The sequence below is a fragment of the Neoarius graeffei genome, chromosome 14, assembly GCF_027579695.1.
Source record: "Neoarius graeffei isolate fNeoGra1 chromosome 14, fNeoGra1.pri, whole genome shotgun sequence".
Lineage (NCBI taxonomy): Eukaryota > Metazoa > Chordata > Actinopteri > Siluriformes > Ariidae > Neoarius > Neoarius graeffei.
Window position 1 is genome coordinate 10200712 of NC_083582.1, and position 27038 is coordinate 10227749.

General features: G+C 44.6%; 1 protein-coding gene across 1 annotated transcript in view; it reads right to left on the minus strand.

Moving 5' to 3' along the window:
- Positions 1–27038, minus strand: part of grid1b (glutamate receptor, ionotropic, delta 1b) — a 746554-nt gene that overhangs the window by 16348 nt on the left and 703168 nt on the right. Inside the window, exons 13-14 of the mRNA XM_060938730.1 lie at positions 17109–17304; positions 15733–15899 (exon numbers count right to left, since the gene is read on the minus strand). Coding sequence (XP_060794713.1) covers positions 15733–15899; positions 17109–17304 — 363 coding nt within the window. The remainder of the gene's footprint in view (positions 1–15732; positions 15900–17108; positions 17305–27038) is intronic.

Genomic DNA, 27038 nt, shown 5'->3' on the forward strand with positions numbered 1-27038 from the left:
CCACCAACGCAACCCATCTAACTTGAAGGAGTTGGAGCAGTTTTGGCTTGAGGACTGGGCAAAAATCCCAGTGGCTAGATGTGCTAAGCTAATAGAGACATACCCCAAGAGACTTGTAGCTGTAATTGCAGTAAAAGGTACTTCTACAAAGTATTGACTTTAGGGGGTGCACACTCCAGATTTCTGTTTTTTCATCTTAATTATTGTTTGTTTCACAATAAAACAACAATTTTCACCTTAAAAGTGGTAGGCATATTGTGTAAATTAAATGGTGCTAACCCTCCAAAAATCCATTTTAATTCCAGCTTGTAATGCAACAAAACCGGACAAACAGGAAGGACTACGAATACTTTTGCAAGACACCGTGTGTATATATATATATATATATATATATATATATATATATATGAGTGATTCCACGCTTATGGGTACTGAAATGGTGACATGAACTTATTTTTATAAATTCACCTAAAACCATTTCTTTTTTTTACCATCAGGTCACAAAACATGTAATCTTTAATGAATGATATGTTAAAAGATAACTTTAATTTTCTGAGATGTAATAAAAACATATTTATATGCCAAAGTCAGAACGTAACAGAAGTGTTGTGGACATATATATTCTCAATTTTAACAATGTAGAATTACTTGTTGAAACATAGGAAGGTGATGTTTTAGCAAATATAATTAATAAACATGTGTAGTAGAATAAACATACACATTCTTTCAATAAGATTAACATGGTATAGAGCTAGATTGTAATTAATTTGTAACAGATGCGAGATGGACAATCGTAACAGAAGTAATGTAACAGACATCATTTTGGAACTCATAGGCTTGACTTTGGCATATAAATATGTTTTTATTACATCTCAGAAAATTAAAGTTATATTTTAACATATCATTCATTAAAGATTACATGTTTTGTGACCTGATGGTAAAAAAAGAAATGGTTTTAGGTGAATAAGTTCATGTCCCCATTTCAGTACCCATAAGCATGGAATCACTTTATATATATATATATATATATATATATATATATATATATATATATATATATATATAATGTGTGTGTGTGTGTGTGTGTGTGTCCCCTCATAAACCTCACAGTGCAGTATATATACTGTAGAAGGACACCCCGACTCATTTGTAGGTGTTTCTGTATCGTGACCATTTTCTACATTGTAGAATAATACTGAAGACATCAAAAGTATGAAATAACATCTGGAGCATCTCTGGAATTACTGTATGTGGTAAACAAAAAAGGTTTAAAAACAAAATACGTTTGATATTTTTAGATTCTTCAAAGTATTCAGTGTTTACTTTGATGTTTTGCACACTACTGGCATTATCTTAACCAGCTTCACGTGGTAGTCACCTGGAATGCTTTTCAATTAACAGGTGTGCCTCGTCAAAAGCTAATTAATGGACAAGTTTCTTGCCTTCTTAATGTGTTTGAGATCAAACAATAAATAGTGAATAATACAGTAAATAGTCTGATTCCACAACTGCAGTAATCCATATTATGTTAAGAACTAAACAACTAAGTAAAGAGAAATGATGTCCATCATTAATTTAAGACATGAAGATCTGTCAATCCAGAAAATTGCATGAACTTTGAATGTATCTTCAAGTGCAATTGCACAAAAACAAACAACAACAACAAAAAAAATCCCCTTACCTCTGCTGCTGAGAATAAGTTCATTAGAGTTACCAACCTCAGAAATCACCAATTAACATCACCTCAGATTAGAGCCAACATGAAAGCTTCACAGAGTTCAAGTAGCGGACACATCTCAAATTCTCAACATCACCTGTTCAGAGGAGACTGCCTGAATCAGAACTTCACAGTTGAACTGCTGCAAAGAAAACCGCTACTGAGGGAGGACAAGCTAAAGAAGAGAATTGTTGGGTTAAGAAATGGATATCACAAGGAATGGATATCAGACCAGTGGAAATCTGTACTTTGGTCTGATGAGTCCAAATTTGAGATTTTTGGTTCTAACCACCATATCTTTGAGAGATGCAGAAAAGGACAGTAAATGGTGTCTATATGTGGCTCCCACCATGAAGTAGGAGGAGGAGATGTGACAGTGTGGAGATGCTTTCCTGGTAACACTACTGTTGGTGATTCTATTCCATTCTATTCTTTTAGTCCTGGGTATGAATTTAAACTGCAACCGGTGGTCAGTCTCAAGTCTGGGAGGACTTGAGTATTGGGGGAAGTGGAGTTACCCCTTAATCACCATTGCTCCCAGGTCCACTCTGACCCGGAGTGGTAGCACCTGCCTGGGTTCCACCTATGTGTTTGTGGCAGCGGGGGCGTGGTCAAGCACCGGTCTGTGACAGGAGGGCGGAGTTGGGGAAGGTAAGTGGCAGAATCGCTTCACCTGAGTGTCATTAACCTGTGTTTTGTGTGTTCTCCCCAGTAAACCGCCCTATTTAAGGAGGGAGAGCGAGAGCAGAGGAGTTCAGCCCCGGACGAGACGCTGTGTGTGTGGGTGTCTCTCTCGCTATTTTGAAACATTATTGTAACCCTGAAAAGTGTGGCAATAAAGCCGATAGACAAACCTGATCTCTGTCCTGCCGTCCTCTGTGCTCCACCCACACGCGATTCTCGCTACAGTGGTGCTGAAACCCGGGATCGTGGAGCACCTGTCCTGCAGCCCCATGGAATCCTCCCCGTTCGCGGACTTGGTCCACGCCCTCGCCACGGCTCAGCAGAGCCAGCACCAGGCGCTCGTCACACTCCGGAAGGAGCAGGAGCGCCGCTTCGAAGCCCTGGTGCTGGCTCAACAGGAAGACCGTGAGGCGTTCCGGCGCCTCCTCGCGTCGGCGGGGTCCACCAGCGCCCCGGCCGCGGGCCCATCTCCCATCACCTTGACTAAGATGGGCCCGCAGGACGACCCCGAGGCGTTCATCGCGTTGTTCGAACAGGTCGCCGAAGCCTCGGGGTGGCCGATGGAACAGCGCGCGGTGCGCCTCCTCCCCCTCCTGACGGGAGAGGCGCAGTTAGCCGCACTACAGCTCCCCGCCGACCACCGGCTGGCCTACGCCGACCTTCGCCGGGCTGTCCTCCAGCGCGTGGGGCGCACGCCGGAGCAGCAGCGCCAGCGCTTCCGCGCGCTGCGAATGGAGGAAGTCGGCAGCCCGTTCGCGTTCGGCCAGCAGCTCCGGGACGCCTGCTGGCGGTGGCTGAGGGCCGAAGATCGCGACGCCGAGGGGATCATCGACCAGGTGGCGCTGGAGCAGTTCATCGCCCGCCTACCCGCCGGAACCGCGGAGTGGGTCCAGTGCCACCGCCCGGCGTCGCTGGATCAGGCCGTAGGACTGGCGGAGGATCATCTGGCGGCTGTCCCGGCGGCAGGACAACGGATGTCATCTTCTCTCTCCTCTTCTCTCTCTCTCTCTCTCTCTCTCTCTTCCCCCTCCTCCCGTGTCCCATCCTCGCCCCATTCCCCCACCACGGAGGCGGGGGCCGGCCCCACCCCAGCCGGCCCGCCGCACCCGTGGTGCCCTCCCGTTTCTCCCTTCTGTGTCTGTCTCTCCCCCCCCTCAGGTGAGTGACCCTCAATCCACAGCTGCAGAGGGGAGGCCCGGGCCGGTTTGCTGGCGCTGCGGGGAACCGGGCCACCTGCAGCAACAGTGTGCCGCGATGGAGGTGGGGGCGGTGGTGCGGATCCCCGACGCGCCAGAGGCTGCCCTCGATCAGGCCGGAGCATATCGCATACCGGTAAGTGTACAAGGGGCGACCTATCAGGCGTTGGTGGATTCGGGTTGCAACCAGACCTCGATCCGCCAAAGCCTGGTGCTAGACGAGGCATTGGGGGGAGCACAAGGGGTGAAGGTGTTGTGTGTGCACGGGGATGTTCACTGCTACCCGTTGGTGTCGGTCCACATACATTTCAGAGGGGACAAATCTATAGTGAAGGCGGCGGTTAATCCTCGCTTTACCCACTCTTTAATCTTGGGGACTGATTGGCCGGGATTCCGGGGGTTGATGGCACACCTAGTAAAGAGTGGGTCCTGCCGGTTAGCCGGGGGGGGGTCCCGGTGTCGTTTTGGCTGGAGCTGCGGTCGCAGAGCCGTCTACGTCATCTCCGCGACAGAGTGAGGAGCCGCCGGCTCCTCCTCTTTCTATTGGGGAATCCCTCGCGGATTTCCCACTGGAACAATCGCGAGATGAAACTCTGCGACACGCGTTTGACCAAGTGAGAGTAATCGATGGTCAAACGCTCCAGCCGAATGCCACCCCGACCTTCCCCTATTTTTCCATTTTAAAGGATAGGTTATACCGAGTGACGCAGGACACTCAGACGAAGGAGCGTGTCACCCAGTTGTTAATTCCAAAGAGCCGCCGGGAATTGGTTTCCAGGCGGCTCACTTTAATCCCATGGCGGGACACCTTGGGCAGGATAAAACACTCGCCCGGATAATGGCCCGATTCTATTGGCCGGGGATTCGCGGCGACGTCCGTAAGTGGTGTACGGCGTGCCGCGAATGCCAGTTAGTAAATCCAGCGGCCATTCCAAAAGCGCCCTTGCGCCCCCTACCATTAATCGAGACCCCGTTTGAACGAATTGGGATGGATCTCGTCGGGCCATTAGATCGGTCAACACGAGGGTACCGCTTTATATTGGTTCTGGTGGACTATGCAACGCGATACCCGGAAGCGGTGCCTCTTCGCAATATCTCCGCACGTAGTATTGCAGAGGCCCTCTTCCACGTCATCTCCCGGGTCGGAATCCCGAAAGAGATTCTGACTGATCAAGGCACCTCGTTTATGTCACGAACACTGGCCGAACTGTATGGGCTACTGGGTATTAAGCCGATCCGCACCAGCGTGTATCACCCACAAACGGACGGTTTAGTCGAACGGTTCAACCGCACCCTCAAGAATATTATCAAAAAATTCGTAAGTGAGGACGCACGTAACTGGGATAAGTGGCTCGAACCCTTGTTGTTTGCAGTGCGAGAGGTCCCCCAAGCCTCCACGGGGTTCTCCCCATTTGAATTACTGTATGGGCGTAAGCCGCGCGGCATCTTAGATGTACTGCGGGAAAATTGGGAGGAGGGACCTTCGCAGAGCAAAAGTGAAATTCAATACGTTATGGATCTGCGCGCAAAACTCCACACGCTCACCCACTTAACTCAGGAGAATTTGCGGCAGGCCCAGGAACGGCAAACCCGCCTGTACAACAAGGGCACGCGCCTTAGAGAGTTCACTCCGGGAGATAAGGTACTCGTCCTGTTGCCCACGTCGAGCTCCAAATTAATCGCCAAGTGGCAAGGGCCCTTCGAGGTCACACGGCGAGTCGGGGACGTCGACTATGAGGTTAGGCGAACGGACAGGGAGGGGGCGCTACAGATCTACCACCTCAATCTGCTGAAGCTCTGGAATGAGGAGGTCCCCGTGGCATTGGTGTCGGTAGTTCCAGAGAAGGCGGAGCTGGGGCCGGAGATCCAAAAAGGGTCATTGGCATCTCGCACCTCTCCGGTCCCCTGTGGAGACCACCTCTCCCCGACCCAACTCACGGAGGTCGCCCAGTTGCAGGCCGAGTTTTCGGATGTGTTCTCGCCCCGGCCCAGACGCACCAACCTCATAGAACACCACATAGAGACGCCCCCGGGGGTGGTAGTGCGTAGCCGTCCTTATAGATTACCCGAACACAAAAAAAAGGTGGTTCGGGAAGAACTTCAGGCCATGCTCGAAATGGGCATCGTCGAGGAGTCCCACAGTGACTGGAGCAGCCCGGTGGTCTTGGTTCCCAAGGCCGACGGCTCGGTCCGGTTCTGTGTGGACTATAGAAAAGTCAATGCGGTGTCTAAATTCGACGCGTACCCAATGCCTCGTATTGATGAGCTGCTCGATCGACTAGGCACGGCTCGCTTTTACTCGACACTGGATTTGACGAAGGGATATTGGCAGATCCCCTTGACTCCATTATCCCGGGAAAAAACGGCCTTTTCCACACCGTTCGGCTTACACCAGTTCGTCACACTTCCGTTTGGGCTGTTTGGGGCGCCCGCTACGTTTCAGCGGCTGATGAACCGGATCCTCCGGCCCCATGCCACCTATGCGGCCGCTTACTTAGACGACATCATCATTTATAGTAATGACTGGCAGCGGCACCTGCAACACCTGAGGGCCGTCCTTAGGTCGCTGAGGCGGGCGGGGCTCACTGCCAACCCGAAGAAGTGTGCGATTGGGCAGGTGGAAGTACGGTATCTGGGCTTCCACTTGGGTAACGGGCAGGTGCGTCCCCAAATTAATAAGACAGCAGCGATTGCGGCCTGCCCGAGACCCAAGACCAAAAAGGGGGTGAGACAGTTCCTGGGGCTGGCTGGCTATTATCGTAGGTTTATACCTAATTATTCGGACGTCACCAGCCCGCTGACTGACCTCACTAAAAAGGGGGCGCCAGATCCGGTCCAGTGGACGGAGCAGTGCCAGCGGGCTTTCTCTGAGGTAAAGGCTGCACTGTGTGGGGGGCCACTTTTGCACTCCCCTGACTTCTCTCTCCCCTTTTTGTTGCAGACGGATGCGTCGGACAGAGGGCTGGGGGCCGTTTTGTCCCAGCAGGTGGGGGGAGAGGACCGCCCAGTGTTGTACATCAGCCGGAAGCTGTCAGTGCGTGAGGGGCGCTACAGCACTATCGAGAAGGAGTGCCTGGCCATCAAGTGGGCGGTCCTCGCCCTCCGTTACTACCTGCTGGGGCGCTCTTTCACCCTCTGTTCGGACCACGCGCCCCTCCAGTGGCTCCACCGCATGAAGGATGCCAACGCGCGGATCACCCGTTGGTATCTGGCGCTCCAACCTTTCAACTTCAAGGTGGTCCACAGGCCGGGGGCGCAGATGGTCGTGGCGGACTTCCTCTCCCGTCAAGGGGGGGGGGATTCGGCTGCGGGCCGGACGGGCGCCCGGCCTGAGTCGGGCGGGCGCCCGGCCTGAGTCGGGCGGTGGGGGTATGTGGCAGCGGGGGCGTGGTCAAGCACCGGTCTTTGACAGGAGGGCGGAGTTGGGGAAGGTAAGTGGCAGAATCGCTTCACCTGAGTGTCATTAACCTGTGTTTTGTGTGTTCTCCCCAGTAAACCGCCCTATTTAAGGAGGGAGAGCGAGAGCAGAGGAGTTCAGCCCCGGACGAGACGCTGTGTGTGTGTGTGTCTCTCTCGCTATTTTGAAACATTATTGTAACCCTGAAAAGTGTGGCAATAAAGCCGATAGACAAACCTGATCTCTGTCCTGCCGTCCTCTGTGCTCCACCCACACGCGATTCTCACTACAGTGTTAAATAAGTATATCAGCAATAAGGCGCTGGCAGCAAGGTGCTTTTTGGTGCAATGTGGGAGATGAGCCCAACAGGGTCAATGGCACACCATCAGATGGCACACAGAAAAGCCACTCAAATGGCCAACGGATGGCATCACTCGGCAAGTCAGTTGTCACTGCGGGTAACTTCCATACCCATCACGTCTGTGGCACTTTTGTGCATCACTTGGCATCAGGTCTGGAGGGCCAGAAAGATAACACGATAGGGGCACGACATTGTTTGTCTTACCTTACTGTGTAAGGTGCTTCGTTAGGAGAGGAGAATAGTATACAAGAGCTCAGGAGGCCAGACATTCCATGGCGGCTCAGCCGGGCCATTTGTGCGGCCGCTGCGGATGACTCTGTCGCTCTGGTGTGGGCCTCACAGTCCATCTGTGTTTCTGCACATCCTAATGAAGCAGTCATCATCACTAGTGATGGACAGCTGCCGCTGACTGTTGGTGATTTACTGAAAATTGAAGGAACACTTAACCAGCATCTCTACCATAGCATTCTGCAGCAACATGCCATCCCATCTGTTCACACTTAGTGAAACCACCATTTGTTTTTCCAACAGGACAATGACCCAAAACACACCTCTAGGCTATGTAAGGGCTATTTAACTAAGAAGGACAGTGAAGTAGTGCTGCATCAGATGACCTGGGCGAAACAATCACCCAACCAAAACCCAACTGAGATGGTTTTGGAAGAATTGGACCACAGAGTGAAAGAAAAGCACCTACAAAGTGCTCAACATAAATGGAAACTCCTTCAAGACTGTTGGAGAACAATTCCAGGGAACTACCTCATGAAGCTGGTTGAGAGAACACCAAGAATGTGCAAAGCATCATCAAAGCAAAAGTTGGCTACTTTGAAGAATCCAAAATTTAAAACATTTTGCTTCATTTACATTTTTTGCACAGTTCCACATAAGTTATTTCATAGTTTTGATGTCTCTATCGTTCTACAATGAAGAAACTAATACAAATTAGAAGGTGAATTAGAAGGTGTGTCCAAACTTTTGACTATAAACAGGATTTATATTATAATACATTCAGTTTTAATCAGTATATTACACCTGTTTTAAATTTCCAGTCATGTAGATTATAACATGGTACTACATGTTTTAATGTGCATTATTCACTTCAGTTACCATGGTGGGCCACCAGTACTTGGCCTTCAGCAGGTTATAGGTTCGATGTGTTCCAGGGTGGCCATTGGTGGGAACTATGTGTGCCCAAGTTATTAGTTTATCTATGAGTTAGTTTGTTGGACACACAACAGGGAGATGATGTGTCAGCAAGCTTGCTGTCTCCTGATCCAGTTCCCAGGTTATGGCTCTGATGAAGCAGGAAAGGGCAGGATGGGGTTGGGATCTTGGGCTGGGTTATCAGCAGGATAGCTGCATGACAAAGAGTCAGCCTTGGTATTTTTTGAACTGGGTCGATAGGATAGTGTAAAATAAAACTGGGTGAAAAACAGTGCCCACCAGACTCGATGTGGATTCAGATACTTTGCTGTCTTAAGTAACTCTAGGTTCTTATAGTCTGTGAAAACTGTGAAAGGATGCACAGGGTGAACCTAACAGCTCGTAACTCTCAGTTCCTGATGTCATAATTTTGTTCTACAGGGAGAGAGTTTTCTTGAGAAAAAGGCCACTGGATGAAGTGCTGAGATAACAAGGCTCCTATACCTGATTCAGAACCATCCATGATGAAAGACGTGGGTTGGAGCTGGATGTTTTAGGATGGGGGCAGTGGTAAAGGCAGTTTGGAACTTGGAGGAGGCGTCAATAGAAATTGTCAAATCCAAGGAAATGTAATAGCAATAATAATAATAATAATAATAATAATAAAGTTTAACTTATATAGTGCCTTGCTCACACCCAAGGTTGCTTTACAATTAAAAAAAAAGTCCACCAAAAGAGATCAGGATGTAACTCCAGCAGCATAGCTGCCCACAGTCCCACCAAAAGGTGCACGAGGATAAATCCTACACTGCTTGCACAGCTGCCACGACACCACCGGGCAACAGCGCTTGGAACACCATGCCATGGATCCAGAAAATGAGCACAGAAGCACCGCCACACAGAGCGCTGGGCAACTCCGATATTAAAGAGAACAATGAGCTCACTGCAGTCCATTGGAAGCAGAACACGTCACCCATGGCAGACAAAGGCCTGAGGAAACCGATGCCCAAAACTGGGTCTGGATACCACAACCGGCAAACAAAACATTCAAACAAAGAACAAACATCAAACTATACAAACAAAAAGAAAGAAAGAGCTCTGGTGAGAAGTGACAGCCAAAACGCACACAGCATACTCTCAACCGGAAACGGAAGTATATATATGATATATAAATGTTGCAGATATTTGACAGTTTGGAGTATGGGCCACTCAATCATTGCAGCCCCATTAGCTTCATCCATGGCTATACCTTCCTGGCTAATGATATACCCCAGGAATGAGATTATGGGGACATGGAATTCTCGCTTTTCTCCTTTTACATAGAGCCGATTCCTTAAGAGACAGGATAAGACTTGCTTTTTTCAACATGTCTTTCAAGGGAAGGGGACTATATCAGAATGGTGTTGATGTAAGGTATTATACATTTTCCCAGCCTATCTCTTAGCACAGGGGTGTCAAACCTGATCCATAAAGGGCCATGTGGCTGCAGGTTTTCATTCCAGCCATGCAGCAGCACCCTGATTTGGCTTATTCAATCAACTGACACACCCACCCTTTAATCAAGGGTGGGTGTGGCTGCAAGTATTTGACTGTGTGAAGACAGTTCAGTTGATTGAATGAGCCAAGTCAGGTGTGCTGCTGCATGGCTGGAATGAAAACCTGCAGCCACAAGGCCCTTTATGGATCAGGTTTGACACCCCTGTCTTAGCACATCATTAATTCAGCACTAAAATACCAGGGGGGTGTAAAAGAGCCCATAAGGCATGACCGAGTACCCATAGTGGCCAGTGGTGGCACAAGAGGCAATTTTCCACTCAATGACTGTTCTAATGGGTATATGGTGATAGGGACTGCATTGGCCGAACTTTGTGAATGTCTTGTCCGAGTGGAGTTGCTTGAGTGCAGAGGGAACCAGTGGCAGAGGATATGGATACTTCTCTGTGATCTCATTTAGCCCCATATAGTCAGTGTAAGGATGAAGTCCTCACCATTTTTTCCTCACTGCAAACCCCAACCCCAAACAAACAAACAAAAAACCCTGCTGATCCTGGCGATGTGGATGACCAGATATACCCTTGGTGGGCTTCTTGAACATATTCTTCCATGACCCACTGTTCAGTGAGTAGCAAAGGTGTGGTGGTGTGGTGCCTGTGAGGAGGTCGATTGCACAATTGTAGCATCGGTTGGGTGGTAAGCAGCTCAGTCTGGTCTGAAAACTTCTAGGAAATCATGGAAAATGTCTGGAATTCTGGAATGTCAGTTGTGACAGGGCTGCTAGGGCAATCTACAGTGGTGGAAGCAAAAATGTGATGAGGTAGGTGAAAACAGTGGTGCAGGCAATATTCTGAGCACTTAGTGATCTCTTTATCCTATGGGGAAATTTGAGGATTGTGTAGATGCATCCAGGGCCATCTGAGGATGATGGCGATCAGAAATTAGATGGATTCCTGATGCAGGCTACTGACTTGAAGTAGAAGGGTTTTGGTAACCCACTTTGGATGGGTACTCCATCAATGGTGCTAATTTTTAAAGGATGCTGTAGTGACTGCAGTGGGAGCTTGAGCTGAACAGCAGTGTTGTGGTCTATGAAATTATCAGCAGCTCCAGAGTCAATCAGGGCTGAGAGAATGAAAACATTTCCTGAGTGCTTGATCTCAGCATTAAGGGGAAATGATTGGATAGACAGAAATTGAGTTGGAATCACTGCATAGGACAGTGTGAGTGTTCTCTGAGCCAGGTTAGAGGAAGTAGGGACTTTTCCCCACATTGGGCAGCTTGCCACTTCGTGATTTGGGTAACCGCAATAAAAACACAAATTGCCCCTTCTCCATGTCTCATGCTCGGTGGGGCTTAGCATTGAGCGTGTGATTTACATTAGTTCAGGAAAATCCAGCATGCTTGCTGAACTGCTGGCTCCATGGTATGCTTGGTGGTTTCTAAGGAGTTTATCAAGATGAATAGCCATGTCATTGATGTAGTCAAGGGAAATTTGATCATCCAGGCATGCTAGCTCAGGGAGTACCTCGGCATTAAGTCCTTGGAAAAAAGCAAACTTTAATGCAGATACATTCCAACCACTTCTGGTTGCAAGCTTGTGGAATTCCAGCGCACAGTCCACTGCTTGCCTTCTTCCTTGTTTCACATCCAGAAGTTGCTCACTAATCTCTTTGCCCTCAGGGGCGTAATTGAACACTGTACGGAAAAAAATCTATGCAGTGGGCAAAAGAAGAAGGAAACTGTCCACCTTTTCCCCATACTGCTGTAGGCCATCTGAGAGCCTTTCAAGGGAGAAGGTTGAGGAATTACACAGTCTAAGACTGGTCAGAGATGCCATCGTGGCGAGCAAATTACAGGGCCTACTGGAGGAGGACACCCTTGCACTGGAAGGTTTCTTCTGAAAACTTCAGGATGTGGAATGAGTAGATCAGGAGGTGGAACTGATGTTGGGGTGGCATGGTGGTGTAGTGGTTAGCACTGTCACGCACAGCAAGAAGGTTCTGGGTCCGAGCCCAGTGGCCAACAGGGGCCTTTCTTTGTGGAGTTTGCATGTTCTCCCTGTGTCTGCGTGGGTTTCCTCTGGGTGCCCCGGTTTCCCCCACAGTCCAAACACATACAGGTTAGGCTAATTGGTGGCTCTAAATTGACCGTAGGTGTGAATGTGAGTGTGAATGTTTGTTTGTCTCTATGTGTCAGCCCTGTGATGATCTGGCAACTTGTCCAGGGTGTACCCTGTCTCTCGCCCATAGTCAGCTGGGATAGGCTCCAGCCCGCCTGCGACCCTGCACAGGATAAGCGGTTATGGATAATGGATGGATGGAACTGATGTTGAGTGTGAAGAGGACGCCTGTGCAAATGCTTCAGCAAGTTGATTAATCTTGGTGTCCATGTCATTCAAACACTGCTGCTGCTCTCCCATAAATCTCCCTTGGGTTGTAAGCACATTCTAGTAACTATCTGAATCTCCTGCATCCATGACAGCGGGAACGTAATCTGTCATGAAACAGTTCTGAGATGGATGCAACTGCAGGTTAGTGTTTTTATTACAAAAGCTGACAGACAAATCCAAAACGTAATTCAAACTTGTGATCAGAAGGTCATGTGATCAGCAAACATCAAAATTTTTGTCAATAATTATATTAAACATGAACGCAGCAGGATCGTTCAGGATTGTTTGCGATGTGGTCTTAGCAATTTAGGAGTCCTCTGGAGTGCCGTGCATGTTTTCACACTTTTATAAAAAAAATTAAAAATAGGAATGTTAAGATAAGGAATCCTAAAATCAGGCAATTAAGGCCCGGTCCCAGAACACCAATAACTACAACTACAACTATAAGGATAACTATAAATAAATGAGTCCCCTGCAGTTTATGTGGTTGGTGGTCACACCAGACTGATAATGATAGCTATAGCCCAGGCCTGGGTTTATCTGTATCGCTGAGATTGCTTCTGGAGTGATTTTTCCAGACCTGAACCTGATCCAATAAAACATCTGACCAAAGAGGTAATTGTTTACATGTGACATTGTCTGAGCACATGCTATTTTTCTCAGACATCTTTGTACATCCTTGTTGCATCATGAAATCATGGAATACGGATTCACGAAAAATAAAAAATACAATACAAAGTACGGATCTTTTATTCACGGATATGTGATTTTACGTGAAATATCAATAGCAAATTAATAAACATATAAATGCAGGTAAGATATTTTAATTATGAACTTTGGCAGTCCAAGCATTTAATTAGTTTAGACTTCTTAATTTTTTATCCGCAACACATCATCCGTATGAAATCCGTAACCGATCTGTAATATACTGAAACGTCCATGACCAATCCGTAAATTATTAGCATCCATAATGAATTCGTATTAAAATTCATAACCACTCCGTATGTTGTATCCTTTATTATTTTTCCATAATCCGTGACCTATCTGTATTTTATCAACCACCGGAGTGTGTACATGGGTTATTTTGAAGTCCAAGCTGTACAGTATGACCCGGAATAATGTGCTACTACTGGAAAAAACTTCCACGACTATTCTTAAGTTGCATGCGTTTATTTCCCTGAGTGGCAACCGATATTATAGTGGGAATTATAGTTGTGGTGTTTCTGCTCCAGACTGGAACTAAATTCAGGCAGAGGTATAGTCATAGTTGTAGTTATAGGTATAGTTATAGTTATCGGTGTTGTGGGACCGGGCCCTTATGAGCTACTTTTAAATGGACCATTCTTTCTGAATAAAGGAGTCAATGCTATCAGAGCTGCTGTTATAGAAAAGTAATCAACACCTTCTCGCCAATCAGAATTCAACATTCAACATTGCTGTGGTGTAAATAAAAAAGAATCATTCCATAGGCGAGAGTTTACCATCCTGTTTTCACAGTAAGACAGTAGTTTTGTCAGTCATTATCAGTCTTTGCTCCCGTTCTTGCTCATAGCGACAGAAATTATCCAATATTATATTAGCAATGACAGGCCATTTTTTTAAAGTAGTTGTCATAGTGTTGTGTAATGTATCAAGTTAAATTTAATTGAACTTGTTTAATTTTGTAAATATGTCTAAAAAAACCAAAGTTATGAACACTGAACATTTGAAAATCCGGTATTTTATAAAATTTCCATTTCTGTCCGTTGCCCCGGTCATAAGCCAGCAACCATTTTCCATCGGTTTACTTTTCCATTCGTGAGAAAAAACCTCAATCAGAAACTAATCGACCAAAAAGCCAAAAATTAAGAGATTTAGAATTTTCAGTATCAGGGTAAGAACTACAGATAAAGACTTCTTCTTCTTGTAGATTACAATTGTGTACCTAGAAGGCTTAAAAATAACACATCACTGAAACTGGTCCATCCTTTGTGTTAAAAGCTAGAATTTAGCGGGTATGTTCACTTTAAATTGTGGACACCGAGCATGACTAATGACAGCAGTGCTCGAATGCGCTGTGTTGAAGAGGCTCAAACTTTTGTTAATTCTCTTCCAAAGAGTCTGACTGATATTTATACCCCTTCTCATTTTTTCTCTGTGAAAAAAAAATAGGAAAATCATTTATTTATTTATTTATTTTTACAAAGGATACAAAAATTTTCTTGGTGATCCGATCTTTCGCAGGCACTAGACAGCAAAGTGTTCAGCCGATTTTATTGGAAAAACAAGTCAACATGAGAGATTCAACCACTAGGTGGGAATCATGAGTTTCAAGCTGATTGAACCAACAGTGAACGAGCTGGAAATAACAACAAAACACACGGACCGGTGACGAATATCATGGAAAAACCCAAGATGGCGTGGTGGCGTCCGTGAATTTGGTGTATTGCAATACACAATGTTAAACGCTTAAAGTAAAAGCTCACCACAACGCCGCACAAAATTAACAATATATTCCGTAAATATGTTATTTATTCTTGAATCGATACTAGTTTTATATAAACATTTTTAAACGTCTTTAAAGGCCAAACGAAAAGATGCTGTTCTCCCATACAAATGTACAGGAGGTTCGTCAGTGTGGCGGCGCGCTGTCAAGCCTAATTATATATCGAAGTATTAATTAGGTCCGGATGTCGGAGAGGTAAATCGGTATGTGATAAAGTTAAGTTCTCTTTAATACTCCACACTCCTGGAAGGACCTGAGAGAATTATATAAGCTTCCAACAAACAGTAATCACTGGCAGTCTGTGTTGCAAGCTGTTGAGTCATGCATGCTAGAATATTCTTAATAGATCAATATGAAATTGCATGAAGGCAGTTGAGAGACAAAAACAGCTCTCCTGGCTGTCCAAATGCCCACGAAATATGATTATCCATTCAGTTTTAATTGGCTACAAGCAATTATGTGGAGATTTGTCTAATCTGCCCGCATCTGTTACTTTCACAAAATTTATAATAAGTAACTACTTCAAGCTACAAATCAAAGCTCTACACTTAACAAAAAGTGACAGTAATTTCTGTGATAATGACGTGTTGCTATCATTTCCTTCCAATTTAGCCACTTGATGTTTACCAAAGTACTTGTTTCTGATTTCATATTTCAAATAACCCAAGGCCGTGCAGTATTTATCATCATTTTGTTTTCCTTCTGTAGCACAAGTACTTGAACATCGAGCAAACAGTTTCCTTTCACTCCCTGGATAATATAACAGTCACGATATTACCATCATGCACAGCTGACTGGACAGAAAAGAGTTAAAGGTATAGTAAAGAGGACAGGAGAAAGGGGGGGGGCAGGTGGATATTTACTTCTGGGAGAAGAGGTCTCGGTAAGGGCTGCCGTGCTGGAGAGCGATGCCGTAACCCTTACTGCTCATGCTGTTGCCCGAGACGGTGACAGTGCAGTCATCATCTGTCAGGGCTGCATATTCCACTACTGCCATGTCCCAGAGGAATGCATAAGGGCCTTTCTTTGCCTGTAAGGGAAAAACAGACACTCGTGGAAGTGCAGTGCTAATGCCCCTAGCATCTAATCAGCTCTAGTTAGCGTATTATTAATACAACAGCAGTTCAAGTCATAATATACATATACATACGTTCAATGTAATGGAAGTGCTAACTGTTTTTTGGACAAATTTTTCATTGTCACAGTATATTCTTTGACAGCCACTAAACGATAATGTCACAGTAATTACAGTAAAACAGCGCAGCCATGGAGACGCGGCTGAGCTATTACCATTCCGGTGATTAATAAGGTGCTGGTCAGAGGTTAAAACAGATCATATCTCCTGTAAGAATTAAAAAAAACACCACTAAGCTGTCTCGGATCCGACAGCTGTGTGTTGGCTTCCAGTACTCGGGCTACAGTAATTAGTCACGTACCGTAAAAGGGACCGATAGCTTTTCTTTCTCGTTCCAATGTCATCATTAATTCCTTTGTTTTCATTCATGCGCTTGCTTGAATAAGGAGAGCAATGAACAATGTTTAAACCTAAAGCAGCTGCTGTTTTGAGGGTTTGTGCAAAGACTTAGGAGTAGACAAAAGCAAAAAGGTGCACAGGGTTAGGGTTAGCATGTTATTAATGTTCCCTTACACATTCTCTTCCAAATACCAATGCTGACGCAGAGCCTGACAAATAATAGTGCTCATAATAATAATGAATAATGCCATTTGTTAATATGCTTCAACGGCTCATCAGAATAAGGTGTGGGAATGTTTGTGGGAGGAAGTTGTGAAACAAAGCATTCGTCAGAAAAGCCCGCTGTTCCTGGTTGTGTGGAGATTGTGTACAGTTTTGATTTGTTACTCTCAGATTAAAATGTGAAACTTTTTTTTAAGTGTGTAATTCCTTTATTACAATAATTTGCAATCCACTTGACGAGTTCCTGTCGTCACTTATGGTATAGCAGTTTACACCAAACACATGAATACTGTAGGAAATTAATCAACAAGTCAGAATCCAGAATTCAGCAGTGCTATGGTGTACTGTATCACTGTATATCAATGCAAACAAATACAGAAAGTCTCATCATCTCATCTCATCTCATTATCTCTAGCCGCTTTATCCTTCTACAGGGTCGCAGGCAAGCTGGAGCCTATCCCAGCTGACTACGGGCGAAAGGCGGGGTACACCCTGGACAAGTCGCCAGGTCAGATACAGAAAGTCATTTTTTATATTGTTTACCTTACGGATGCCCTCGGATGGACTGGACACGGAGTATTCCTGGCCGTTATTTTTGCTGATGGTCCTCCACAGCTCAGCGTAAGTGCTGTCCTGCTCCAGTGGGTTCGTGCCCTTGGCTCTGAAATAGTCATACACCGCCGAGTCCCGCACGGTGCCGTAATCCAAGTCAACCTGTCTCGCCAGGTCCTGAAACGTCCTGAGAGAGAGAGAGAGCTCCTGTAATGTGTCATGTGAAATGCCATGTTGAAATGTAGCTGAGATTGTCGAGTATAGAAATGAAAGTCAATAAATAAAAGCATGCAGGGGGCTCCATGATGTGACATGGAGGGATGTGAACATTGAATTTCATTACTGTGGTAAAATGACACCAAAGTCGAGCCTTTAGGCCATGAACGCCATGATACGCAGACAAAGAAAAGCACCTGATCCCTGCTGTAAAAACCTAATCGCCATTGCCAGGAGGTTAAGACTTGGCAGTGTGAATGAGTCACTGAACAAGATAACGACCATAAACTGACATCCAAATGTTTTTCAGAAACATAAAACATCTCTTTTAATGTCTGGTGTTCTGAATTAAAGAAGGCAGGAGCAAAATATAAAAGAGCTTGGAATTTTTTCTGCATGGACAAATCCTCCATCGTCTACAAGTCACTGTGACATCGCTAAACATCACAAAAAAGGTTCTGTGCTATTCATCTCTCTACTTACTGTTCTGCTTTTACTTCTGTAAAGCACATTGAACTGCCACTGTGTATGAAATGTGCTATATAAATAAACTTGCCTTGCCTCTCCATTTCCTAGTACAGTGTCTTGCAAAAGTATTCATCCCCCTTGGTGTTTGTCCTGTTTTGTCGCATTACAAGCTGGAATTAAAATGGATTTTTGGAAGGTTAGCACCGTTTGATTGACACAACACGCCTACCACTTTAAAGGAGCACATTGTTGTTTTATTGTGACACAAACAATTAGGTATTCACCCCCCCAAAGTCAATACTTTGCCAAGCCACCTTTTACTGCAATTACAGCTGCAAGTCTCTTGGAATATGTCTCTATTAACTTAGCACATCTCACCACTGGGATTTTTGCCCAGTCCTCAAGGTAAAACTGCTCCAGCTCTTTCAAGTTAGATGGATTGCATTAGTGGACAGCAATCGTCAAGTTATGCCACAGATTCTCAAAAGGATTGAGGTCTGGGCTTTGACTAGGCCATTCCAAGACATTTAAATGTTTCCCTTTTCAACCACTCCAGTGGAGCATTAGGAGTATGTTTCAGGTCATTGTCCTGCTGAAACATTAACCTTCATCCCAGTCTCAAACCTCTGGCCGACTCAATCAGGTTTTCCTCCAGAATTGCCCTGTATTTAGTGCCATCCATCTTTCCTTCAGTCCTGACCAGCTTTCCTGTCCCTGCAGATGAAACATATCCCCACAGCATGATGCTGCCACCACCATGCTTCACTGTAGGAATGGTGTTCTCAGGGTGTTGGGTTTTTGCCACATATGGCATTTCCCATGATGGCCAAAAAGATCAATTTGAGTCTCATTTGACCAGAGGATCTTCTTCCATGTGTTTGGGGAGTCTGCCACATGCTGTTGGGCAAACTCCAAATGTGTTTTCTTTAAGCAGTGGCTTTTTTCTGGCCACTCTTCCATAAAGCCCCACTCTGTGGAGTGTATAGCTTAAAGTGGTCCTATGGACAGATACTCCCATCTCTGTTGTGGATCTTTGCAGCTCCTTCAGTGTTATCTTTGGTGTCTTTATTGCATCTCTGATTAATGCCCTCCTTGCCCGGTCTGTGAGTTTTGGTGGGCGGCCTTCTCTCGTCAGGTTTGTAGTTGTGCCATATTCTTTCCATTTTGCTATAATGGATTTAATTTTGCTCCGTGGGATATTCAAAGTTTGGGATATTTTTTATAACCCAACCCTGATCTATACTTCTCCACAACTTTGTCTCTGACCTGTTTGGAGGCTCCTTGGTTTTCATGTTGCTTGCTTAGTAGTGTTGCAGAGTCAGGGTCCTTCCAGAACAGGTTGATTTATTTATACAGACATCATGTGACAGATCATGTGACACTTTGATTGCACACAGGTGTATCTTAATCAACTAATTATGTGAGTTATGAAGTGAATTGGTTGGAGCAGCTCTTATTTAGGGATTTCATACAAAAGGGGGTGAATACCTATGTACCCTCCAGATTTTTTTTTTTAAATTTTAATTATTGTTTGTATCACAATAAAACAACAATGTGCCCCTTTAAAGTTGCAGGCATGTTTTGTAAATCAAATGGTGCTAACTCTTCAAAAATCCATTTTAATTCCAGCTTGTAATGCGACAAAACAGGACAAACACCAAGGGGGGTAAATACTTTTGCAAAACACTGTAATTCAGAGTGAAGTTGCTGTATTTTTAAGCTCGAAGCTTATGTTATTCTTTGTATGTACACATTTATGGTTGATTTCCTGATGATTGATGCTTCCTTTACTCCCGTCTTACACCAGCTGCCTGGTACAGCGATATGTACCATGTCGTTAAAACAGTGCCATCTGAAAAGGTAAACCTGAGCAGTGGTTAAGGATCAGACTACCTAAAAAGTCCCATAATTGCCCTTATTTCTGCAGGATTCATTAATTTTTAATCAGTAAAATCATTTTAAATCAATACTTTGAGTCAAATAATGGATTAGTTTAGTAAGTAGCTGTGAAATAAACAGGATGACGTACGGCGAGTTCACCATTCAGTCTTACACCATCACTAACCACTCCACCCTAATTACTGAAGATGATTCATGTTAATGTGCACATTTGGATATTCTGTTTTATTTGGACCATGATTATTGAAAAAGTAAGTGTAAAAAGATGGAGTTTTTATCCGACCCACTGCCTTAAAATAGTTTTATAACACCATGCTTGTGCAGGGTTTGTTTTTTTCCTTTTTCTTTTTTTGAGGTCCCTTTTAATCATGCAACTCTGTGAGCTTGGAACATAGCCCAAGGAAACACCACCTCCTAAGAAGAGAGAGCAGCCGGGTGGAGCACGGGGAGAGGGAAAAGTGCAGAGATGAAGGCAAAGTCCATGGAGCTGAAAGCATAAAAAGTCTGAAGGGAAACCCCTGAAGGGGAACAGGGACAAAGGGAATTCCTGAATCCGACATGAATCCTTTTCATATAAACATTGCACGTCAGCCAGTGAGAACATACAGCACACTGAAATGTTATAGCACCAAACACACGAGCACACACACACACACACACACACACACACACACACACACACACACACACAAAGATTCATGAATAAAGACTGAAGAGTCATTTCTGGGCATTTGTGTAAATAAAAACAAAACACTGTTTCTCTTCGGCCAGAAAGTGCAGATCAGAGAAAAAAAAGTCTACAACAGAGAAAATCTATAAAAAGAAAGGGAAAAATATTATAAATATACAGATAAACAATGGAAATAAGTTATAATACAGTGCCTTGCAAAAGTATTCATCCCCCTTGGTGTTTGTCCTGTTTTGTCGCATTACAAACTGGGATTAAAATGGATTTTTGGAGGGTTAGCACCATTTGATTTACATAACATGCCTACCACTTTAAAGGAGTACATTGTTGTTGTTTTTTTTAATTGTGACACAAGCAATAATTAAGATGAAAAAAACCCAGAAATCTGGAGTGTGCATAAGTATTCAACACCCCCCACAAAGTCAATACTTTATAGAGCCACCTTTTGCTACAATTACAGCTACAAGTCTCTTGGGGTATGTCTCTATTAGCTTAGCATATCTAACCACTGGGATTTTTGCCCATTCCACAAGGCAAAACTGCTCCGACTACTTCAAGTTTCCCTTTAAACCACTCCAGTGGAGCTTTAGTAGTATGTTTAGGGTCATTGTCCTGCTGAAACATGAACCTTCGTCCCAGTCTCAAACCTCTGGCTGACTCAAACAGGTTTTCCTCCAGAATTGCCCTGTATTTAGTGCCATCCATCTTTCCTTCAATCCTGACCAGCTTTCCTGTCCCTGCAGATGAAAAACATCCCCACAGTCTGATGCTGCCACCACCATGCTTCATTGTAGGATCAATGTTCTCAGGGTGATGGGTTTGCGCCACACATGGTGCTTCCCATGATGGCCAAAAAGTTCAATTTTTGTTTCATTTGACCACAGAATCTTCTTGGATGTGTTTGGGGAGTCTGCCACATGCTGTTGGGCAAACTCCAAACGTGATTTTTTAAGCAATGACTTTTTTTTGGCCACTCTTCCATAAAGCCCCACTTTGTGGAGTGTACGGCTTAAAGTGGTCCTATGGACAGATACTCCCATCTCCGCTGTGGATCTTTGCAGCTCCTTCAGTGTTATCTTTGGTGTCTTTGTTGCATCTCTGATTAATGCCCTCCTTGCCCGGTCTGTGAGTTTTGGTGGGCAGCCTTCTCTTATATATGCATACTCCAGATTTCTGTTTTTCATCTTGATTATTGTTTGTGTCACAATAAAAAACAATTTGCACCTTTAACATGGTAGGCATGTTGTGTAAATCAAATGGTGCTAACCCCCCCAAAATCCATTTTTATGGATTTGATAAGGTGTTGATAATAATGAAGATGAAAAAACAGAACTCTGGAGTGTTCATAGGTATTTACCCCCCAAAGTCAATACTTTTCAAGTCACGTTTTGCTGCAAGTATAGCTGCAAGTCTCTTGGGGTATGTCTCTATTAGCTTAGCACATCTAGCCACTGGGATTTTTGCCCATTCCTCAAGGGAAAACTACGTCAACTCCTTCAAGTTAGATGGGTTGCACTGGTGGACAGCAATCTTCAAGTTATGCCACAGATTCTCAATTGGATTGAGGTCTGGGCTTTGACTAAGCCATTCCAAGACATTTAAATGTTTCCCTTTAAACCACTCCAGTGTAGCTTTACCAGTATGTTTCGGGTCATTGTCCTGCTGGAACGTGAATCTTCATCCCAGTCTCAAACCTCTAGCTGACTCAAAAAGATTTTCCTCCAGAATTGCCCTGTATTTAGTGCCATCCATCTTTCCTTCAGTCCTGACCAGCTTTCCTGCCTCTGCAGATGAAAAACATCCCCAGAGCATGATGCTGCCACCACCATGCTTCACTGTAGGAATGGTGTTCTCAGGGTGTTGGGTTTGTGCCACACATGGCATTTCCCATGGTGGCCAAAAAGATCAATTTTAGTCTCATTTGACCAGAGAATCTTCTTCCATGTGTTTGGGGAGTCTGTCACATGATGTTGGGCAAACTCCAAACATGATTTATTAAGCAATTACTTTTTTCTGGCCACTCTTCCATAAAGCCCTGCTCTGTGGAGTGCACGGCTTAAAGTGGTCCTTTGGATAGATACTCCCATCTCCGCTGTGGCTCTTTGCAGCTCCTTCAGTGTTATCTTTGGTGTCTTTGTTGCATCTCTGATTAATGCCCTCCTTGACCGGTCTGTGAGTTTTGGTGGGCGGGGCCTTCTCTTGTCAGGTTTGTAGTGGTGTCATATTCTTTCCATTTTGCTATAATGGATTTAATGGTGCTCCATGGAATATTCAAAGTTTGGGATATTTTTTATAACCCAACCCTGATCTATACTTCTCCACAACTTTGTCTCTGACCTGTTTGGAGGCTCCTTGGTTTTCATCTTGCTTGCTTAGTAGTGTTGCAGAGTCCGGGTCCTTCCAGAACAGGTTGATTTATACAGACATCATGTGACAGATCATGTGACACTTTGATTGCACACAGGTGGATCTTAGTCAACTAATTATGTGACTTATGAAGTGAATTGGTTGGAGCAGCTTTTATTTAGGGGTTTCGTACGAAAGGGTGAATACTTATGCACACCCCAGATTTCTGTTTTTTCATCTTAATTATTGTTTGTTTCACAATAAAAAAAAAAAATGTACACCTTTAAAGTGTTAGGCATGTTGTGTAAATCAAATGGTGCTAACCCTCCAAAAATCCATTTTAATTCCAGCTTGTAATGCGACAACAGGACAAACACCAAGGGGGATGAATACCTTGCAAGGCACTGTATATCCAATTAATTATCACTAAATAAACACACAAAACTTTATACCTGCTGAAAAATCAGAGTTTATAAAAATGCAGGGTACAATAAAAAGCTGAGAAAATTATTGAAATGTTTTTAAAAATGTTCCTCAAAGAAAGATAGGAAGGGATTTGGATATTTATGCACCCTCGATGGTACATAATATCATTAAACGATTCAAGGAATCTGGAGGAATTTCAGTCTATAAAAGGGCAAAGGGCTCAAGCCTTTTCAGTCTGGATGAAAAAGACCATCCAGACTGTTACCAGGTTCAAGTCCAAAAGCCAGGGTGTGCCATGGTACTGGGTTGTGTCAGTGCCCTTGGTAAAGGTAACTGACACTTCTGTGATGGAGCATTAATGCAGAAAATACACTGAGATTTGGGAGCAACATATCCTGCCTTCAAGACGACATCTTCTCCAGGGAGATTTCAACAAAACCACATTCTGCACATATTACAAAGGCATGGCTGTGGAAGAAGAGGGCATGTCCCCTCTGTCCCCAATAGAAAACGTGTGGAGAATTTAGAAATGAAAAATACGACAGTGACGACCCCGTACTGTTACACATCTTAAGACCTGTTTACAGAAAGAATGGGACAAAATAACACCTGAAACACTCCATCACTTGGTGTCTTCTGTCCATGAACATTTTTTAAGTGTCGTGAGAAGGAATGGAAACATTATAAAGTGCTTTACCGTCCCAAATTTTTTTGAAATGTGCTGCAAGAATCAAAATTGAAATAAGTTTATTTTCAAAGAACAAAATTCATGCACTAAAATATCAAATAATGAGTGTAATACAGGTCAAAGATGATTTACAAATCAATGTTTTCAGTTTTAATTTCAACAGATCATCCCAACTTTTTCTGGTTTGGGGGTGTAGAATTATTATTATTATTATTATTATTATTATTACTGGGCGGCACGGTGGTGTAGTGGTTAGCGCTGTCGCCTCACAGCAAGAAGGTCCAGGTTCGAGCCCCGTGGCCGGCGAGGGCCTTTCTGTGCAGAGTTTGTATGTTCTCCCCGTGTCCGTGTGGGTTTCCTCCGGGTGCTCTGGTTTCCCCCACAGTCCAAAGACATGCAGGTTAGGTTAACTGGTGACTCTAAATTGACCATAGGTGTGAATGTGAGTGTGAATGGTTGTCTATGTGTCAGCCCTGTGATGACCTGGCGACTTGTCCAGGGTGTACCCCGCCTTTCGCCCGTAGTCAGCTGGGATAGGCTCCAGCTTGCCTGCGACCCTGTAGAACAGGATAAAACGGCTAGAGATAATGAGATGAGATGAGATGATTATTACTACCTCACCTGGGACAGAGTCCACCAGGGGGCATGGTATTGTTTTTGGTGGGGTTTCTTTGCTTGTTTGTTTGTTTGTTAATGATGTTACGGGAAATGGCTGGACCAATCTTCATGAAACTTTCAGGATAGATGGGCATTGGTCTCAAATAGAACCACCAAAATTTTGGGGGTCATCCGGTCAAGGTCTTTGTGGCTACTGCTTCATATAGAGTCAATAGCCACTATGTCATCGTGCTGTAAGAATGTAAGAGTGTAACAATCATGCAGAACGGTGTGTTCTGATTGGCTGAAAGCAGTAAGCAATATAGTATGTTCTGATTGGCTGAGAGCACTAGAGAATCAGAATCAGAACCATGTTTATTGACCAAGTATGTTCACACACAAGCTCAAAATCAAGTTCAAGGTCAACAAGAAGGTCAAAATTGTTTTTTTTCGTGACATCTTCGTTCATATTCATCATAAGTGCTACTGGGCGAGGTTTGTTTTGCCTGGCAAAAATTGTTATTATTATTATTAGTTTTTAAGGACAATGTCAGGACAGTGAGATATGCTTTGTGAAAGGCATTAAGGTTTTATTTTATGTTTTATTTAAATATTTTAAAGAAGACAGAGTGATGTGGCAGGCTTGGAGTATTCGAGTCCGACTCATGCCCTAATTTTAAGGACTCATGACTTGACTTGAGGGGCGGCGTGGTGGTGTAGTGGTTAGCACTGTCACCTCACAGCAAGAAGGTCCTGGGTTCAAGCCCAGCGGCCGGCAAGGGCCTTTCTGTGTGGAGTTTGCATGTTCTCCCCGTGTCTGTGTGGGTTTCCCCCGGGTGCTCCGGTTTCCCCCACAGTCCAAAGACATGCAGGTTAGGTTAATTGGTGGCTCTAAATTGACCGTAGGTGTGAATGTGAGTGTGAATGGTTGTTTGTCTCGATGTCAGCCCGGCGATAACCTGGCAACTTGTCCAGGGTGTACCCCACCTCTCACCCATAGTCAGCTGGGATAGGCTCCAGATTGCCTGTGACCCTGTAGAACAGGATTAGCGGCTACAGATAATGGAGGAGGAGGACTTGGCTTGGACTTGAGCACTGATGATTCGGACTTGGACTCTTACATTAACTGCATTCGGACTGATAAATTGGACATGAGGACTTGCATTTTGTCTTCATTTTTGTAACGTGCCATAATAATTTGGCATAAGATATTTATATCTGGCGGCACGGTGGTGTAATGGTTAACGCTGTCGCCTCACAGCAAGAAGGTCCAGGCTCGAGCCCCGTGGCCGGTGAGGGCCTTTCTGTGTGGAGTTTGCATGTTCTCCCCGTGTACGCGTGGGTTTCCTCCGGGTGCTCCGGTTTCCCCCACAGTCCAAAGACATGCAGGTTAGGTTAACTGGTGACTCTAAATTGACCGTAGGTGTGAATGTGAGTGTGAATGGTTGCCTGTGTCTATGTGTCAGCCCTGTGATGACCTGGCAACTTGTCCAGGGTGTACCCTGCCTTTCACCCGTAGTCAGCTGGGATAGGCTCCAGCTTGCCTGCGACCCTGTAGAACAGGATAAAGCAGCTAGAGATAATGAAATGAGATGAGATATTTATATCTGCATTAATTTCTATACTAATTTTGTGCAAGAGAATGCACATTCACCTGTTCATACATCATGTTCAGGAACAAACTAATGTTAACGGCGCTAAAATGCCTGGAAAGAACAACCCTAGGATTGTCCGCTTTGCTCATAAAGACTTCTCGTGTAGTGGGAAAAAAATGCACTGCTGTGTGTTCCATATGTAGAACTATCGAGGAGACGACGGGGACAACCTTGAACTTCAATCATCATTTGGCAAGAGTCCACCCAGAGAAGGAAGTGACACGCTATGTTCATTGCTCTGTTGATAGCGGGGCTTGCCTGCTGAGCGATGAACTAGCTAGTGTTAACCCTCTCTCATGTTATTTGCCCTGCTGATAGTGGGCGGGGCTTGCTGAGCAATGAACAAGCTTTTTATCTGGAGCCTGTTAACTAAAATGGGGCAGTCAAGCAGTAACGTTAGTCCAAAACAGTAGCAGAGACGCTTTCACATTCCATCATTTTTTTAACCATCCTGCATCACATGATCTTGGACATTTCATTTGGAGTGAAATACAGTGAGGTCCATATATATTTGGACACTGACACAAATTTTGTTTTTTTACCTGTTTACTGAAACCTATTCAAGTTATAGTTATATAATGGACATGGACATAAAGTCCAGACTTTCAGCTTTCGTTTGAAGGTATCCACATTAAAATTGGATGAAGGATTTAGGAGTTTCAGCTTAACATGTGCCACCCTGTTTTTAAAGGGACCAAAAGTAATTGGACAATTGACTCAAAGGCTATTTCATGGGCAGGTGTGGGCAATTCCTTCGTTATGTCATTCTCAATTAAGCAGATAAAAGGCCTGGAGTTGATTTGAGGTATGGTGCTTGCATTTGGAAGATTTTGCTGTGAAGAAAACATGCGGTCAAAGGAGCTCTCCATGCAGGTGAAACAAGCCATCCTTAAGCTGCGAAAACAGAAAAAACCCATCCGAGAAATTGCTACAATATT